This window comes from Carassius gibelio, chromosome A4 (assembly GCF_023724105.1).
Source record: "Carassius gibelio isolate Cgi1373 ecotype wild population from Czech Republic chromosome A4, carGib1.2-hapl.c, whole genome shotgun sequence".
Lineage (NCBI taxonomy): Eukaryota > Metazoa > Chordata > Actinopteri > Cypriniformes > Cyprinidae > Carassius > Carassius gibelio.
The window spans coordinates 2,390,401-2,409,952 of NC_068374.1; the positions used below are offsets into that span (position 1 = coordinate 2,390,401).

General features: G+C 41.9%; 2 protein-coding genes across 4 annotated transcripts in view; one reads left to right on the plus strand and one right to left on the minus strand.

The window, feature by feature from the left end:
- The window catches only part of LOC127967841 (gastrula zinc finger protein XlCGF8.2DB), a 25,951-nt gene continuing 6,399 nt past the window's right edge, over positions 1-19,552 (minus strand). Inside the window, exons 3-6 of one of the 3 annotated variants that reach the window (XM_052568581.1) lie at positions 14,062-17,276; positions 1,512-4,364; positions 1,200-1,317; positions 1-928 (exon numbers count right to left, since the gene is read on the minus strand). In XM_052568581.1, coding sequence (XP_052424541.1) covers positions 16,261-17,276 — 1,016 coding nt within the window. In that variant the 3' untranslated portion in view covers positions 1-928; positions 1,200-1,317; positions 1,512-4,364; positions 14,062-16,260. Of the gene's footprint in view, positions 929-1,199; positions 1,318-1,511; positions 4,365-14,061; positions 17,277-19,552 lie in introns of those variants that run through there. The other 2 variants (XM_052568589.1, XM_052568574.1) reach the window with 2 other exon arrangements.
- LOC127968179 (gastrula zinc finger protein XlCGF7.1) overlaps positions 3,621-19,552 on the plus strand; it is a 26,618-nt gene continuing 10,686 nt past the window's right edge. The window contains exon 1 of the mRNA XM_052569187.1: positions 3,621-3,746. The gene's annotated coding sequence lies outside the window, so the exon portion shown is untranslated. The remainder of the gene's footprint in view (positions 3,747-19,552) is intronic.

Here is a 19,552-nt window from a genome sequence, read left to right on the forward strand (position 1 = left end):
TAATTCAGTAGTTCTTTATTCAAAGAGTATGTGCAATGTACAGCAGTGCATACATAACATTAATTATAAAATTCAATTTATACAAAGTAATTTACAAAGGTACATTTAAAGAAAGTAGTTATACAAATGGTCATAGGTTATTAATTTTAATTTTTTTCTACTGCTGCTACTCTGGCTTCTTTGCCCAAGCCTTTACAAGAGGCCCGTTTTCATAGTTCGTCAGAAGACATGCAACAGTATACAGCTGATTAATGTTGCCAAAAAGCCGAAGTGGAATCTCTGTGTCAAAGAACTTGTGTTCCTTAACACGCCGTATGAGGCGCTCAACATGCACCCTGAGGCGTGCAATTGCTTGGGTCTCCCTGACCTCACAGGCAGACATCTGGGATCTTCCAGAGAGAAATGCTGGCCTATAAATCTTGCAAGGTACAAGGTCATCAACCAGAAAACCTCGGTCGACCATGATGGCCATTCCAGGTCTCAAAAGGGAGAGAATTCCAGACTCACGCGTGATCTGTTTGTCACTGATGGAACCAGCGTACAGTTGAGAAATAAATGTGACCGCCCCATGAGGAGCCACTCCAAGCAGCCCTTTGAGAGTACAGTGGGACTTGTATGCTGAGAACATTTCACTTTGGAGAAGAGGTGATGAAGGGCACTGGCACCTTAGCTCTGTGCAGTCCAGGATGACTGTAGTGTCTGCATAGTCCTTAAACTCAGCTGGCAGATGTGCCCTTATTTTCTCCTCTGGTATCCAGATCCTCACAGACCCTAGCACAGTGTACAGAAAGTTGCTCCATGTTGTAATGATCCGACTGACTGTGGACTGGTGGACTCCATACCGGTCAGCAAGATCACGCTGTTTTGAACCCAGTGCCAGGTAATTGAGAAACATGAACATCTCATCAATGGGCTGCAGGAAACGAGTCTGTTCAAAAGAAAAACAATTTGCGTTATGTTTCTCTCAACCTCTATTAGCCCTGATCTTTGTTAAAGGGATAGTTCACTTCAAAATGAAAATCATATACTCAGTGAATTTCTTTCTTTCTTCAAAATATCTTCCTTTGTGTTCAGCAGAAGAAAGAAATTCATACAGGTTTGAAACAACTTGAGGGTGAGTATATGATGACAGAATTTTAATTTTGAAGTGAACTATCCCTTTAAGTTTTATTGTATGGGCCATGTAAATAACTACTTACTACAGTGGAACTTGGCTCTGTAAAGGTGCCTCTCTGTGCTTGTGTCACACTGACCATATTTGGCAGTGATGGCTCTATTAAGGCCCAGAATCTCATCAGCAGGTCATAGGATGCAAATCTAAATAAATACAATTCAGATATAATCATTTAAATATTATATCAGTGTATACTATGATATTACTTGGAAGCATTTCAAATATACAACTCTGTTAGCCTTCCTCTCTCCCTCTCTCTCTCACACACACACACACACACACAACTATATCTGTTGTTGCAAAAGTAACGTTACTACAGAACAATCTGATATCTTACCTTGTGAAAAAACGTATGTCCTTGTCTGAGGCAGCAAAACGATGAATTCCAAAGCGCTGATTCATTGTCAGCTTCTCGACGTGTTCCCTCAGCTTGAGAATCTCATCTCTGAGAGACATGTTGTCATCAAGGGCTAAATCAACAACTGCAGGATCTGAAGCCGAAGCGTAGTCGTGGTCCATAGGGATATCAGCTTTCTCGCCTGCGTCGCCGTCATCCTCCGTCATCGGAGGCGGACGCTCTCTCCTCTCCCACACCCCCGGTCGTGAAGTGGGAAGGGTGAAATTGTTCCACTCAAACAGTGCTGGGACAGCTCCCTTGTTTAATAGCCGCCTCCCCGTCTCTGATAAGGGCTCACGAACATCATCCTTGTTAAAATGTCGGCTACATACTCGGGTATGGGGAGTAACTGTGAATTTGTCCCTCCGGATAGCTACAAGCCATTTTCGCCTGATTTCCGCGTCAGATGGAAATGTATGAAAACTAAGTAAACTGTTGTACTTGCTCGAAGCTTGACACAGAGGCACACAACAATGCTCGGCTGTACTATAGATGGTTCGCTGAAATTTGAACGTTTTCTTACTAGTCATATTGTAGTTGCTGTTATATCGCTTTGTAAACAATCGCCTCAGCGCGAGCGGAAATGGCTTAGCAGGCTGAGATTTTAGCGGAAGTACGTCATCACCTCCGTGTGCATATAGCCTATTCTTTCTCCACAATATACACTCAACTGTTGTCATGGCAACACTACATGTGCACTGTTGTAGCCCCACACAGAACAGAGGGGGCAGAGTGAGCAAAGCTCATTAGCATTAAAGGGATATGCACTGAATTGGCATACTGAAAACAGAGCTGTTTTTGACCAAGTAAAATGAGAATATGTTTTCTTACAATACTAATGAGAATGTTAACTTTTACAAAAATGACATTATATGACCCCTATAAGTTGTGCTTGCTTTGAATAATGTCTGCTATAAAGTAAAAAAATATATAAGTATTCAGTTGTTCTATAAAATGGATAAGGCAATAATTAAACTTTAATTTATGAAATGGTGAAAAAAAAAAAATTGTACAAGGTGGAAAAAAAAACTTTTCAACATTTGGCTTCTGCTAAATTTTTTTTATTTTGGTGCATCCCTACTGCAGGGTTAACCAATCAGTGTTAATTTTGTTGACGAAACTAATGATGAAAATTATTCGTCAACGACATTTTTTCACTGACGAAAATAAGAACGATAACTAAATAAAAACCAATTTTAAATGACAAAGACTATGACTAATATGTATTGACGAATAAAAACTAGAAAATGTTAGGGACGGACGATTGGGGAAGAGATCCATTCAGAACTGATTTGAGTGTGTGGTAGATGAGCACATTTGAATTGTAACGTGATCTACCTGGCGGGACAGGAGTTAGCATGCGCTTGATGCATGTCTCATAATCGTTAATCATTGTGTTAATCGACGGCCAATCTCAATCAGTTCGCGACCGCGGCACTCCTCTCATGGGGCTTGCAAGAGATCTCCAAGGAAAAGGTAGATATAAAACTTAATCAGTTAATTTTTAACAGTACTCCTTTATGTGACCCACAACATGTGAGCAGTAACGTTAGCCTGGCACGATAAAAATATAAGTGGGAGAATATTAACATAGCAAAGTAGTCAGGCTAACGTTAATGTTTTGTTTATTCCACAATACTTATGGATAAGCTGTTTGATTTATAATGATTCGATTATTTTCTAATTTCACTTACCCTGCTGTGAATAAACATAGCTTTTCCTGTGTGTTTCAAATTTGAACGGTCAGTGTATATACGAGACGACTGCTGCTTGTGCTGGGACTTAAAAGCTTTAGCTTCAATTTTGATGAAATTATTCTCTAATCGGTTGTATATTATGTCATGAATATATCCCTCGAATGCATACTTCAGTCCATTTTGTTTTGCTCTCTCAGAGTTAGCCAAAAATGACTAATTATCTCCTTGAGAATGTATGAAACCACTGCATACACACTCTAATTCGGTTGTTAAGTCTGACGTCACGTGGCTCTCGTGGGTCCAAGCGCTTCTCCAAAACAATGAAAGAACTTGTACATTTATTTACGATCACGTCCTTCTTACATTACCCTCGGCGGTCAAAAAGGATTTAAACTACTTTAAATCCAACAGAGTGCAGGTGGCATAATTAAGGACAGAGTCCAGGCATCAATGAAAAAGGAAGGTTTATGAGGTTGAGGTGAGTAAGCTAGCATCCATGTTCTTGATGAGGTATTTTAAAAACTGCTGTAACTGTGGATGTAATTGAACGAAGATTAAAAATTAAATATGTGACAGCCAGGTTTTAGATGGTTAGCAGCACCAACTGATGCCAAAGTTTCTTTATTTGTTTAATATTTTTAACTTACGTTATCAACTGCAGCCATTTCCTCTTGTCTTTCTCGTCACAGGGAACAGTAAAATGACTGTTGACAGTCACTTGTTCTTTTAAACTCTGATCTATTTAGACAACACGGGACGCAGCACTACTGTATGGTAAAACCATAGTAAAACTCATGCAAAAGCAGTAGAAAGGCGACGGCCTTAGGACCCGGAAACAGCAGTGGTTACGTCACAACTTAACAACCGAATAGATGTGGCAGGCGTAGCAACAGTATCTAAGGAGGGTGGAGCTTAGCTAAGAGTCAATTACTAGTTAAAATTTTTGTTTTGAATGATTAGTATTTCACAAAACACATACAATAACATACCATCTCTTGGGCTGAGCTGGAAGACCCTGAGCTTGTGCTTGCTGTATCGATCCCTCTGTTCATTGAGGATATTAGTTCCTTGACACACTGCACTAAGGTGGGAATTTCTGCAAAAAAAAGAGGAAATGTATTTTATATACTTTAAAGCTTAAAATGTACTATAACTAACAGATTTTGAGGACATACCAATCATGACAGTCAAGTTAAACTAAACTGCAGCTTGAGTATATGTTGTTTTCTCTAAAGCCCTATTTGCACGGGATTAGTATTATCTGGGGATGATGAGTGATTTTGAAACTGCCCCCACACTAATTTTGTTATGTGCATTCGCACGGGATATGCAAAGCCAGTGATTTTACTCAAATTTAATGTCATAACTCCCGGATAATAGGAATGTCAAGGTTTTGACAGTCCCGTTTCTGGAAATTGTAGCGATATGACAGCACCCAAAATACTATCAAACACTCCCAACGCAGCTCCATTCTGAAAAGGAAAAAGGCAAAGAAAAGGCACACGGGAAACAAAAACCTTAAAAAATGATATATGACCCGCCAAATTACAGAAATGACTATTTATAGTGCATATAGTTTTATATAATTTGTTTATTAATACAATACAAAAATTGGTTTTACTGAACTGTATTTGTGACACTCGAGGACAAATTGCTTCTCTGTCTCGATCTCTCTTGTGCTACAGTGAACACACTATATCTTTCTCTCTCTACCGCGCATGCGAGCACACACACACACACACACACACACACACTCAAGCATTGTAATCAACGCAAACAAAGAAATGCTTAAAATTTCCCATTAGTCCAAAGCGAATAGGACGCGCATCACATATTATGTATCCCCAAAGATCATGCGTATCTAACAATAGTTCTGCTTTCCAGTGTATTTTCTGTGTAAATGCGTGCACCAAAACCGTGACCCTTGTACCAAATTGGTTCAATACGAATACATGTACCGCTCCACTCCTGATGCACACCACAGGTAATACGTGTAAAAACACATCGTAAGTGAGGTAGGAACAAGATGGTTTTTTATCCAGTATTTTTAATGCTTGTTTGTATAATCTTTCTGATGGTTTTATTGTTGTAGAGTGAGTATTAGACCAGCTTATTAAACAATATGTTATGTGGGATAAACTCATGGAAAAGAAATATAATTTAGCAGCTTCTGTTGACATGAAATCTCTAATGAATCTGAAATTCGCTAGATTGAACTTAATCCTATTACTAACTTTTTTGATGTGAGTTTTGAAATTGAGATTTGAATCTATATATAAACCTAAATATTTATATTCTGTGACAACCTGTAACCTTTCTCCAGATATAAAAATGTCAGGTTCTATATTTATATTGTTTTTAGAAAAAAACATGGTAACTGTTTTAGATATATTCAATTGCAGACAGGATTGTTCAAGCCAGATTGAAATCGATGACATGGCCTCAGTTAGTTTAGAAGCAACTTCCTCTGCAGATTTTCCATAGGCCAAAATAACTGTGTCATCTGCATACATCAAAGTGTCACAGTTCTTACACAAAGATGGTAACTCGTTAATGTATAAACTAAAAAGAATTGGACCTAAAATTGAACCCTGTGGAACACCAGTTGATAATAGTAAGGGGGTGGAATTATATTGGTCAATTCTTACACTTTGTGAACGAGATAAAAGATATGAGTTAATAAGACTGATACATTTTAAAGAAAAATTAAATGCATGAAGTTTGTGCAGTAAAACTGAATGGTTAACTGTATCGAATGCTTTACGAAGATCTAAAAATATTCCTCCCACTATCCCTCCTTTGTCTATATTTGATTTAACCTTTTCCAGAAAATAACGTTGCTGTCTCTGTAGAATGATAAGCCCTAACCCCAAACTCCATTGAATGCAAAGGAAAAGAACCGCAATTAAGATGATTGATGATTTGTTTAGCAACCAATTTTTCAAAAACTTTAGATACTGTTGGCAAAATGCTAATCGGTCGGTAATTAGATGTAAGAAGGGAGTTGCCACCTTTATATATAGGAATGACACTAGCAATTTTCCATGGCTCAGGAAATTTCCCTTGATCTAGTGACACATTGATATGTGTTAATGGACCCTTAATTGACTGACCTATTTGTTTTAGCATAAGTGTATCCATCCCATACACATCTTTTGCTCTTGAAGACTAAAGCTCTGTAATTGCCTTTTCCACATCGGATATAGATACAGATTTTGGATATAGTGGGGGCTCAATTAACACATCTAAAGTAATGACAGGTAAGTTGTTATATTTCACAGGGTAACTTTTAGCTATGGTATCCACAGAATCATCAAAATACTTATTTAGTGTCTGTGCCACAGCAGCTGGATCCTGCAAAAGCATGCCATTATTCTTATTCTTATTCTGTATTAAATTATTACTAGAAGAAGTTTTACCTGTTAATTTACTAATCTGATCCCAAGTCGCTGTAGAGTTTCCATGACAATTTTTAATAATTGTGATAAAAAAGTCTGCCTTTGCTTTTCGTAGTTGTCTTATCACTCTTTTTAAGAGCATTGTCTCTGTCTTTCATTAACTGTTTAATATCATCACTGAGCCAGGGAAGTGAACACTTTCTATTTTTATGTTTAACTGTCACTCCAAATTCCTTAATTTTTGTTTGTAAGCATTCAGTAAATTTCTGACTAATTATTTCCAATTCATTGTCCAATAATAGAGTGTCCCAGTTCATATTTCTTATTGCAGAATGAAATTGATCCTGTTTGCTCCTTGGAATGCCAATGAACTCCTTTTTTCCGGAATAAGCTGCCAATCGAGTGGTTATGACGCAATCGTTTGCCTATTTTTTTACAAAAACTGTTTATACGGGGCCATAATGTAACATAGAAGGTAATGGAGCCCTTTATACATTGTCGTGTATCTGTAGAAATAAATAATGGACAAACTGAGTATTTAAAAGCCTCAGATGTAAAGTTATTCGCTGTCAAAGTGACGCCAAAATGAATGGGAGTCAATGGGAATGCTAACGCAAGTGAAGTTCTGCTAAAAGATGGCAGCTCCCACCTGACTTAAACCTCCGGTCGAGTTCCTTGCCCCCTGGAATTACCAAATAGTTTTCAAGGAATTACTAAGAACCTGGAACAGTATTCTAAAGTGAAGACATAAGGAACCCGTTCATAATTAATGAAGAATTACCAAATAGTTCTCAAGGAATTACTAAGAACCTGGAACAGTATTCTAAAGTGAAGACATAAGGAACCCGTTCATAATTAATGAAGAATTACCAAATAGTTCTCAAGGAATTACTAAGAACCTGGAACAGTATTCTAAAGTGAAGACATAAGGAACCCATTTATAATTAATGAAGATGTCGGGTCTCGGGACTAATCACCTGCCTTTTTGGTGTGTGTGTGTTTGTATCACTTGTCAGCTCACCGCGTCTACCTGTTTGAGTTTTCCCCGCCCTCCTTGTTTCTGTGTTGTGAACCTTAATTGCTCGCCACCTGTTTTCTATGTTCTTCTAATTTTTTCCCTTTATCATTCCCTGTGTTTCTCTGTCTATTGTCAGACTGTTGTTACTCGTTTCAATAGCTCCGATCTTCTAGCTGTTCTTGGCACTCACCTTTGTCGTGTCTTGTCCTCAGGCTCCAGTGTGTTTAGCTGATTTCTCTGCCCCCTGTTCTTACAAAGCGCAGAGCTCTTGGAACCTTCCTGTCCTCATCACTCCGGTCTTAGCGGTGATACAAATTACCGTGGAGCGTTACTCATCGGCTGTGATTCATATGCTTTGACTATTCATCCAGTCACTACGAGTAATCCAGTTAACGTGACTCATCTGCTCTGACTGCCCTGCTTTAAATAAAGCTCGGTCACTGATTACGCCATCCAGTTCCAGACTTTAGCGGCAGCGTGTGGATGGAATGAGAGCGCGCTGCGCGCCCGCTTTCTTGAGGAGTTGGATTTCGCCATAATAATAATAATAATAATTCCTTACATTTATATAGCGCTTTTCTAGGCACTCAAAGCGCTTTACATAGTCAGGGGGTATGTCCTCATCCACCACCAGTGTGCAGCATCCACCTGGATGATGCGACGGCAGCCATAGTGCGCCAGAACGCCCACCACACACCAGCTTACTGGTGGAGAGGAGACAGAGTGGTGAAGCCAATCAGCAGATATGGGGATTGTTAGGAGGCCATGATGGTCGGAGGCCAATGGGCGAATTTAGCCAGGATGCCGAGGTCACACCTCTACTCTTCAGTAGTTACGCCATTTCAGCTGAACTCGTGGCCATAGAGCTCCCGCGGGAATTGGATAACCTCATTAGTCTCGCGCTCCGTATTGAGGGCCGTCTCAGCCGCCGCCGCAAGCAACGGCAAACTCCCGCTCCGTGGCGCCACCTAGAGTCCTCTTCAGCCAGTTCAGCCGGCCGACAGCCCTCGGAGGAGGAGCCCATGCAGTTGGGTCGTTTACGGCTTACACCACAAAAGAAGCAGGAGCGTATGTCGTCGGGGGCGTGTCTATACTGCGGCGGGGGAGGTCACTTCGCTCTTCACTGTTCGTTAAAGGGCCAGGGTCCACCAGTGAGGCGGAGCGTCCTGGTGGGCACGGTTCTTAGTTCAAGCTCTCCTGCTGCACAGACTCAGCTGCCATTCCAACTCTCCGTCCAGAGTCAATCTCACACTGGACTCGCCCTTGTGGATTCAGGGGCTGAGGGGAACTTCCTCGATGCTGCTTCTGCTCAACGTTGGAGAATACCGCTTATTCCTTTGGTTAGTCCCGTATCAGCATGGTCATTAGCTGGCCGTCCCCTTACCACCATCACTCACATCACCCCCAAGTTAAACTGTCATATTGCTGATAGCCATAGCGAGCTGATTGAGCTGTTTATTATTGATTCCCCTAAGGCCCCTTTAATTCTGGGACACCCATGGCTACAGAAACACAATCCACACATTGGCTGGGTCAACAATTCCGTGTTAGCCTGGAGTCAGTCTTGTCACGTGTCATGTTTGGGTGCTGTTTTTCCTCCTGTCTCTGTGTCTTGTCTTCCTCAGGAGGATCCCTCTGACCTGTCCGGTGTTCCTTCGGAGTACCATGATCTTCGGGCGGTCTTCAGTAAGGCCCGGGCCACCTCGCTACCCCCGCATCGCCCCTACGACTGTGCCATTGATCTTCTCCCGGGCTCTTCTCCGCCTAAGGGTCGTTTATATTCCCTTTCGGGTCCTGAAAGAGAGGCAATGGACAAGTATATACATGAGTCACTTCAAGCTGGGCTCATCCGCCATTCCTCCTCTCCCGCTGGTGCAGGTTTTTTCTTTGTTCAGAAGAAGGACGGCTCCCTGCGCCCCTGTATTGATTACAGAGGTTTGAATGACATTACTATTAAGAACAGGTACCCCCTACCTTTAATGTCTTCTGCTTTTGAATTATTACAGGGAGCTCGCGTCTTCACCAAGTTAGACCTGCGCAACGCCTACCACTTGGTGCGCATTCGGGAGGGGGATGAGTGGAAGACGGCGTTTAACACCCCTTCGGGACACTAAGAGTACTTGGTTCTTCCGTTTGGTCTTACCAATGCTCCAGCCGTTTTCCAAGGACTCGTCAACAGCATGTTGGGTGACATGATCAATCAATTTGTCTTCGTGTATTTGGATGATATCTTGATTTTCTCCCCTTCTCTCCAATTACACACCCAGCATGTCAGACGGGTTCTCCAGCAGTTACTAGAAAATCAGTTATTTGTCAAGGCGGAGAAGTGCGAATTCCATGCTGAGTCAGTTACGTTCCTTGGCCATATTATTTCTACGGAGGGGATCAAGCCAGATCCCACTAAGATTGAAGCTGTCGCCCAGTGGCCGGTCCCTGAATCCCGGAAGGCTCTGCAGCGATTCCTGGGTTTTGCCAACTTCTACCGGCGATTCATCAGAAATTTTGGTCAGATCGCTGCACCGCTCCCAGCCTTAACCTCCACTAAGGTGTCCTTCAGATGGAACTGGGAGGCGCAGGTAGCCTTTGAAATTTTAAAGTCCCGTTTTGTCTCTGCACCTGTTCTGTGGTTCCAGATCCTGAGGCCCAGTTCATTGTTGAGGTTGATGCTTCGGACGTCGGGGTTGGCGCAGTTCTATCTCAGCGTTCCCTCCACGATGGGAAGCTCCACCCTTGTGCATTTTTCTCTCGTGGTCTCAGCCCTGCAGAACGTAACTACGACATCGGCAATAGAGAACTGTTGGCGGTACGATTGGCCTTGGGTGAGTGGCGTCACTGGTTGGAGGGGTCAGTGCAGCCCTTCTTGGTCTGGACGGATCACAAGAACCTGGAATATGTCCGTTCCGCCAAGAGGCTGAGCTCGCGCCATGCCCGTTTGGGCGCTCTTCTTTGCCAGGTTCAACTTCACCCTCTCGTACCGGCCGGGCTCTAAGAACACCAAACCCGATGCCCTCTCTCGTCTGTTCGGTGCTCCAGGGGGGAAGGTTGCGGCCGAGGCCATCCTTCCTGAGGCGGTGGTGGTCGGGGCTCTTTCATGGGGTATCGAGCAGCGAATTGAGGAGGCCGGTCGAGAGGTGCAGGTGCCAGGAGAGTGCCCGGCGGGCAGGTTGCCGGTGCCGGCTGCGCTGCGCTCTGAGGTCCTTGAGTGGGGTCACTCATCCAGGTTAGTCTGCCATCCAGGTATTCGGAGAATGTTGTCTGCCATCCAACAGCGTTTCTGGTGGCCTACTATGGCCGCCGATGTTAGACAGTTTGTGTTGGCCTGCCCCACATGTGCCCAAAGTAAGCCGGTCAATCGCCCTCCTGATGGTCTGCTAACCCCTCTCCCTATCCCTTCCCACCCTTGGTCACACATTGCCCTTGATTTCGTCTCTGGGCTTCCTCCGTCGAAGGGTAACACTGTTGTTCTCACGGTGGTGGATCGCTTTTCCAAAGCTGTTCATTTTATCCCCCTGCCCAAGCTGCCCTCCGCCCGGGAGACTGCCCAACTGGTGGTGGACCACGTCTTCCGTCTCCATGGGTTTCCGGTGGATGTGGTTTCAGATAGGGGTCCCCAGTTCGTCTCCCGGTTCTGGAGGGAATTTTGTAGACAGATTGGGGCCTCTGCAAGTCTGTCTTCAGGGTTTCATCCCCAGACCAATGGGCAGTGTGAGCGGGCCAACCAGGATCTAGGAAGAATGCTCCGCTGTCTAGCATCCAACAATTTGAGTTCCTGGTGCCAGCAGCTCTCCTGGGCAGAATACGCTCATAACACTCTTCCGGTGGCCGCGTCAGGTATGTCTCCTTTTGAGTGTTCTGTTGGTTATAACCCACCTCTGTTCCCATCACAGGAACCCGACGCAGCGGTTCCATCCGCCCTGGCTTTCGTCCAGCGCTGCTGTCGCACCTGGGAGAAAGTCAGGAGGATTCTGTGTGTGGTCAGCGGGTTTGGCTTTCTACCAAGGATCTGCCTCTCCGGGGGCCTTCTCATAAGCTGGCACCCAGATTCATTGGGCCATTCCGCATCACCAAGGTGGTTAGTCCGGTGGCGATCAGGCTCAAGCTCCCTCCAACTTTTGGTCGGGTTCACCCGGTGTTTCATGTTTCCAGGGTCAAGCCGGTATTCTCCTCCCCCCTTAATCCTGCTTGTAGTCGGCCCACCCCCCCCGCCCCCTCATCTTGTGTATGGATCTCCTACCTATACGGTTAAGAGATTACTCGATGAGCGGCGCCGCGGCAGGGGGTTTCAGTATCTTGTGGACTGGGAGGGGTATGGTCCAGAGGAGAGGTGCTGGGTGCCGTCTCGGGACATTCTGGACCGCTCGTTGATTGAGGACTTCCGGCGGCATCGAGGTAGGGCCCTTCCTAGAGCATCAGGAGACGCTCCTGGGAGGGGGGTACTGTCGGGTCTCGGGACTAATCACCTGCCTTTTTGGTGTGTGTGTTTGTATCACTTGTCAGCTCACCACGTCCACCTGTTTGAGTTTCCCCGCCCTCCTTGTTTCTGTGTTGTGAACCTTAATTGCTCGCCACCTGTTTTCTATGTTCTTCCAATTTTTTCCCTTTATCATTCCCTTTGTTTCTCTGTCTATTGTCAGACTGTTGTTACTCGTTTCAATAGCTCCGATCTTCTAGCTGTTCTTGGCACTCACCTTTGTCGTGTCTTGTCCTCAGGCTCCAGTGTGTTTAGCTGATTTCTCTGCCCCCTGTTCTTACAAAGCGCAGAGCTCTTGGAAGCTTCCTGTCCTCATCACTCCGGTCTCAGCGGTCATACGAATTACCGTGGAGCGTTACTCATCGGCTGTGATTCATATGCTTCGACTATTCATCCAGTCACTACGAGTAATCCAGTGAACGTGACTCATCTGCTCTGACTCCTCTGCTTTAAATAAAGCCTTGTGTAAACCCGCATTTGAATCCTGCCCATTTCTCCTGACAGAAGAATTACCAAATAGTTCTCAAGGAATTACTAAGAACCTGGAACAGTATTCTAAAGTGAAGACATAAGGAACCGTTCATAATTAATGAAGAATTACCAAATAGTTCTCAAGGAATTACTAAGAACCTGGAACAGTATTCTAAAGTGAAGACATAAGGAACCCATTTATAATTAATGATATAATTAATCATTCCAGTTACATCGAATGATTCGGTTGGATCTATGTACAGGGTGAGGAGTTGGATCCAGGTCCAGGGGGCGAAGTTGGATTTATGTACAGGGGGCGGTAAAAAGGTTAAATGGTACGGTTTGTTATGGTTCCCTTTTGGGGGGTTTTCCACTGGTAATTTTTACTGTACCCGATTCTTTTTTTTTTTTTTGTACCACCTCGGTTGAGGTTCCAAGTAAACCGTACCTTTACCAAAACGTGACGTGTAAACTTTGCTGATCACAGATTGGCTAGAGAGAATTGTCACTACCCACGTCACTGAATTTGCAACACAAACACAAAAGAACTGCTAGATTTGAATCAGCGCAGCCAGCGAAGGATCTAATGCAAGTGTTTTACACAAGCACACCTTTTTTAACAACCAAAAAGTTTCATTGTCTGTTGAGGAAGTACAGACGTTCCTTCATTGATGGTAGAGGAGCAGATTTCACACAATCATTAACCTGGACGCAAGTGCACTGAACTCTTTGTTGCATGTGTCAATGTTTATGAATGAAAATGGGACAAATTAATCTTGATAAGCTATATACCATTATAAAGATCGTGTCACGCCACATGTAGGACAACTCGAGGTATTGCACACCGGACGCGCACATTCTATATGCATGAGCTCAATTTCACAGCAAGATGGGAGAGTTTTAACTTCATCTATTATTATTATTTTAAATATATGATTTTAATTGATAAAAGCTGAGTTTTGAACGTTAATTAATGAAAAGAATCTGTGTTATAATAAGTCTGTTATTGTTATGTTGTATCTGTTGTCTAGGCAACTGTGCAGCCTGACTAAAACGTAACCAAACACTTTGTAATGTTTTATTTGAATGAAACAAATGTACTGTATTTTAGTTTCAGTTTCAGTTTATAACATCTGGGTTTTTTAATATAAAACTATGCAGATGGCGCTCTGTGGCGCGGCAGAAATTTGAACAGCGTTCTGAGTTGTAGCTGGGCGCCACAGACAGATGCCGAATGGCGCCACCGGTGTGTGTACACTCATAGAGAATAATGTGTTCGCATTTTAAAGACGTGGCGTGACGCGGCGCTTCTCGTCCGGTGTGCGATCCCCTTAAGCCTTAAGCATTTTCAATGGAAAGCTTATAAAGACTGTATTTGCTACATTTGTGTAAGCAGTACACATAAAAACATGAACATTAGAAACTCAGGACATACCAGATTCGTCGTAATAACGAGTCAGAAACACATCCACAGCTGTAAATCCCAGTTTAGTTAGAAAGGTTAGGGTCCACTGAACGACATCTGATGAAGCACGTGTAGTCCAACGAAGCAATAACGTTGTAATATGGATCATAATTCCTTTGTTTACGTTTCAGTTCTTCAGTGACAGAACTGTTTGCGTCCGTTATGGATTAACTCATGGTCAGAAAATGCATCTTGGTAGTAAAAACACGGCATGGTTTTGCAGCGTACAGTGTCACAAACAGAATGAGACGATCCACTGAAAAAAATGAAAGATCGGCAGAAGATTGTTTATTTGAATTACAGCTCCATCACGATCATGGGAGCTGATAATGGCCACTCTAGTATGTGCTTGGGTTTATAGTGACCACACCATATGTTACAAAATCGGCTCTTTGCTCTGCATTGCAAAAAAAAAAAAAAAAAAAGCATTTTACTCCTCCAATAAAAAAAAAAAAAAATGGATGCTGATATTTCTTCGTGGTTTATGCGTGAGACGGTATTGTGCCTCAACATCCCACAGACTTTAGCTCCAACCAGCTTCAGCACACTTGCCTATTAGTTTCTAGTGGGTCTGAACAATAATTAGCTGATTCGGGTGTGTCCAATAAGGGTAGTGGCTAATCTTCCTTTAACAGGCACTTGCTGGTAAAAATACTGACAAAGAACTACCTTGTTGGATTAAAGTACACCATTTATGAAACAATGTCACTTAAAGTATTATTATACCACTAAAATCCATCACAATGTATTTACATTACTCTCCAAACACCAATTATTCAAAGAGCATTGGCAGAGGATACATGGGTGTTACCATACAAAACATATAAATAGATATATAAATGAAGGATTTTTTTTTTGACTGCAAAGGCAGATCTCCTGAGCCCCGAAGTGATTAATTACAGTCACATATGCATGTGTGAGGGTTTATAAAACTATAATAAATATACAATTGCAATAAAATATATAATGTACATAGTTTGCTTTCCTATTACAATGAAAATATGCAGCTATAATAGAAGATTGGCTTGATACAGAAACCTTTCAGTCACATATCTTTTCATCCAGATTTGCAGGACAGAGTTTACCAAACTGGAATAATGGAGAGGGACCACAGAGTGAGATACTGCAGATTAAAAGTGCACCCAAAAAAGAAAAACCTGTCATCATTTACTCTCCCTCAAAAGTTCCATTCTTCTGCTGAACACAAAATAAAATATTTTTTGAAGTAATAGTTTCAAGAATTAGAAAATGGGGTCCAGAAATGGTTTGGGTGCCCACATTATTCAAAATATCTAATTTTGCGTTCAACAGAATAAAAATGTTGGGGCATTTTGTACAATGCAATACAATTTTTTTTTCTTACCTTTATTTTATAGACAGAATTAAGAAGAAAAAAGTTGGGACAGAATCAAAATAAAAGTTATGTGATTATAGAATATCCTAGTTAAACTGTTTTAAAACATTTGACAATAAGCAGATGAACTGGTAATATGAGGGAATTATACTGAACAAAATTATAAACGCAACACTTTTGTTTTTGCCCCCATTTGTATTGAGATGAACTCAAAGATCTATGCCATTTATGATTTTGTTCAGTGTATGATTTGGTACATAAACAGGCATCCACCACAGTCCCAGTCTTTTCAAGCAAAGATAAGTTGTGGATTAACCCTTTCTGAAAAACGTAATGTAATAATTATCAAACTGTTCAAAATTAACAATTTTCAACAAGACTTCAAAGAATATGTCTTTCACCATCTACTATACATAATACGGTAAATAATGGGGGCAGTTGTGGCCCAATGGTTAGAGAGTAACTGGGCAGACTTGTAACCCGAAGGTTGCGGGTTCGAGTCTCATTTCCGGCAGGGATTGTCGATGGGGGAGAGAATGTACACTGCTTTCTTCCATCCTCAATACCAATACTGAGGTTATCTTGTTGTGCAAGACACCAATCCCGGTCACCTGCTCACCGGTACACCCAACAATATGGCCGCCCGCTGCTGTTTGTTCACTACTGTGTGTGTACACTTGGATTCTGAGTATAGGTCATTATACTTGGCCACATTAACATTTAATATTGTGAAAAGATTCAGGGAATCTGGAGAAATCTATCTATAAATGTAAAGACAGGAAACCTCTGTTGAATGTGTGAAGCTCTTTCTACAGTTAGCAGGTGTATGGCTTCTCTCTGGTGTGAATCCTCATGTGCCTGTTAAAGCTTCCGTGCTGAGTGAAACTGATTCCACACTGAGGGCATACGTAAGGCTTCTCGCCGGTGTGGACGCTCATGTGGCTTTTAAGGGTTCCTTTTACTGAAAAACATTTTCCACACTGAGGACAGGTGAAAGGTTTCTCTCCAGTGTGAATCCTCATGTGGACTTTAAGGTTTCCATGTTCAATGAAATACTTTCCACACTGTTGACAGGTGAAAGGCTTCTCTCCATCATGAATCCTCATGTGGACTTTAAGGTTTCCATGTTGAGTGAAGCTCTTTCCACACTGCTGGCAAGTGTAAGGCTTCTCTCCTGTGTGTATTCTCTTATGGACTGTAAGGGTCTGTCTGTGTGTAAAACTCCTTCCACAATGAGGGCAGATGTAAGACTGCTCTCCGGTGTGAATTTTCATGTGGCTTTTAAGGTCTCCTATTCGAATAAAACAGTTTCCACACTGTTTGCAGGTGTATGGCTTCTCACCAGTGTGAATTCTCATGTGACTTTTGAGGTCTCCTATTCGAATGAAACAATTTCCACACAGTGAGCAGGTGAAAGGCTTCTCTCCAGTGTGAATTCTTATGTGGACAGTAAGAGTCTGTCTGTGTGTAAAACTCCTTCCACAATGAGGGCAGGTGTAAGACCTCTCACCAGTGTGAATATTCATGTGGCTTTTAAGATCTCCTTTTCGAATGAAACTATTTCCACACTGTTTGCAGATGTATGTCTTCTCTCCACTGTGAATCCTCATGTGGATTGTAAGGTTTCCACGTTGATAAAAACTCTGTCCACACTCTTGGCAGGTGAAATTGTTTCTAGTTCCAGTCTTTTGAGCTTTTTTTTGTGAGGAAGTCTTTCCAGTCTGTGGGCAACTAAATGATGTTCGTCCAGTTATAAGATCATGTTTCTTATTCAGATCTGTATCTTGCATTACATTTAGTTCTTCATTTTCCTCTTTCAGCGGCATCATTTCTAGGATGAAAGGAGACAGATGCAAGTTAACCCTTGTTTAAAAGCAGTAGGCAACAATAGCTGAATCTGCCATTAATGTCTAAAACTGAAGTGACAAACTCAGCTTTCGGAGGGTCACAGACCTGCTTCGTTTAGCTTCAACCTGCTCCAACACCTACTGTATCTTTAGTTTTCAAGCAATGAAAACCTAAATTCAGGTGTGTTCAGTTAAAGTAGAAACTAAACTCTGAAGGGTTGTGAGTTTGACATTCCTGGACTAAAGCATTAAATGAATATCGTCCTATCAACAACGTTCAGTTTTGCAGAGAAACTGTATTTGTGAACAATATCAGTCAGGATTTAAGCCCAATTTTAACACAGAAACTTTGTTCTCTCCTAGAACTGTAACATCTTTAAAAACATAGACCACAGCATTCACTTGGATAGTTTGATAATTGTGTAGGCACTTATAAACAAGAATTAGGATGATTTATTTTTTTATCTCTTTGACTGCTACCACTTTGTTTAAAAAAGACCATCTCATCAGAAACAAGTATGGAGTGCCACAGGGCTCAGTATTAGGACTTCTGATTTTCATGTATCTACCGATGCTGGTCATATAATTAGAATATCATCAAAAAGTTTAATTATTTCACTAATTCCATTCATTACACACAGATTGATATATTTCAAATGTTTTTTTTTCTTTTTATGTTGATGACTATAACCGACAACAACATTCCTAAATTCAGTATCTCAGAAAATTATAATATTGTGAAAAGGTTCAATACTGAAGACACCTGGTGCCACACTCTAATCAGCTAATTAACTCAAAGTTCTCTGTCCAAGCACATTAACAGAGAGGCAAAGGGAAAGAAAAGTGTACAAGCAATAGGGATTACCGCACCCTGGAGATGATTGTGAAACAAAACCAATTCAAAAATGTGGGGGAGATTCACAAAGAGTGGACTGCAGCTGGAGTCAGTGCTTCAAGAACCACTACACACAGACGTATGCAAGACATGGGTTTCAGCTGTCGCACTCCTGTCAAGACACTCTTGAACAACAGACAGCATCAGAAGCCTCTCGCTTCAAAAAGGACTGGACTGCTGCTGAGTGGTCCAAAGTTATGTTCTCTGATGAAAGTAAGTTTGCATTTCCTTTGAATATCAGGATCCCAGAGTCTGGAGGAAGAGAGGAGAGTCACACAATCCACGTTGCTTGAGGTCCAGTGTAAAGTTTCCACAGTCAGTGATGGTTTGGGGTGCCATGTCATCTGCTGGTGTTGGTTCACTGTGTTTTCTGAGGTCAAAGGTCAACACAGTCATATACCAGGAAGTTTTAGAGCACCTAATGCTTCCTGCTGCTGACCAACTTTATGGAGATGCAGATTTCATTTTCCAACATGACTTGGCACCTGCACACAGTGCCAAAGCTTCCTGTACCTGGTTTAAGGACCATGCTATCCCTGTTCTTAATTGTCCAGCAAACTCGCCTGACCTGTGGTCCTAAATCTATGGGGTATTGTGAAGAGGAAGATGCGATATGCCAGACCCAACAATGCAGAAGAGCTGAAGGCCACTATCAGAGCAACCTGTGCTCTCATAACACCTGAGCAGTGCCACAGACTGATCAACTCCATGCCTCGCCGCATTGCTGCAGTAAATCAGACAAAAAGGAGCCCCAACTAAGTATTGAGTGCTGTACATGCTCATACTTTTCATGTTCATACTTTTCAGTTGGCCAAGATCTCTAAAAATAATTTCATTGTATTTTGTCACTTATTAGGATTACTATGCTACCATTATCCATTTACATCCAGTCTTTGTGCTAAGCTAGGCTAGCGGTGGGTGCGTCAAATAACACTTACAGAACGCACAGAAATGAAAAAGGTATGTATGGACTTATCTAACTCTGGGGGATACTGTGAATAAGCTAAAGTCCCAAAAAGTCGTAGTGTTCCTTTAAGTTTTATTCAAATTTTCTGAGATAATGAATTTGGCATTTTCCTTAATAGTCAGTTATAATTATCAAAATTACAAGAAATAAACACGAAATATATCAGTGTGTTAAATGGATAAATATAATATACAAATGTCACTTTTTGAATGGAATTAGTGAAATCAACTGTATAGGTCTTCTAAGAGACATTAACATTAGATTTCACTATCATGCCAGTAACAGTTTTATTATTTCTTCATAACCCTAAGGAACAACACAATTCTCCAAGGTATATTGAAAATATCAAATGTGGGATTGCTAGTAATGTACTTGCAATTAATTAATTCTATGGAAAA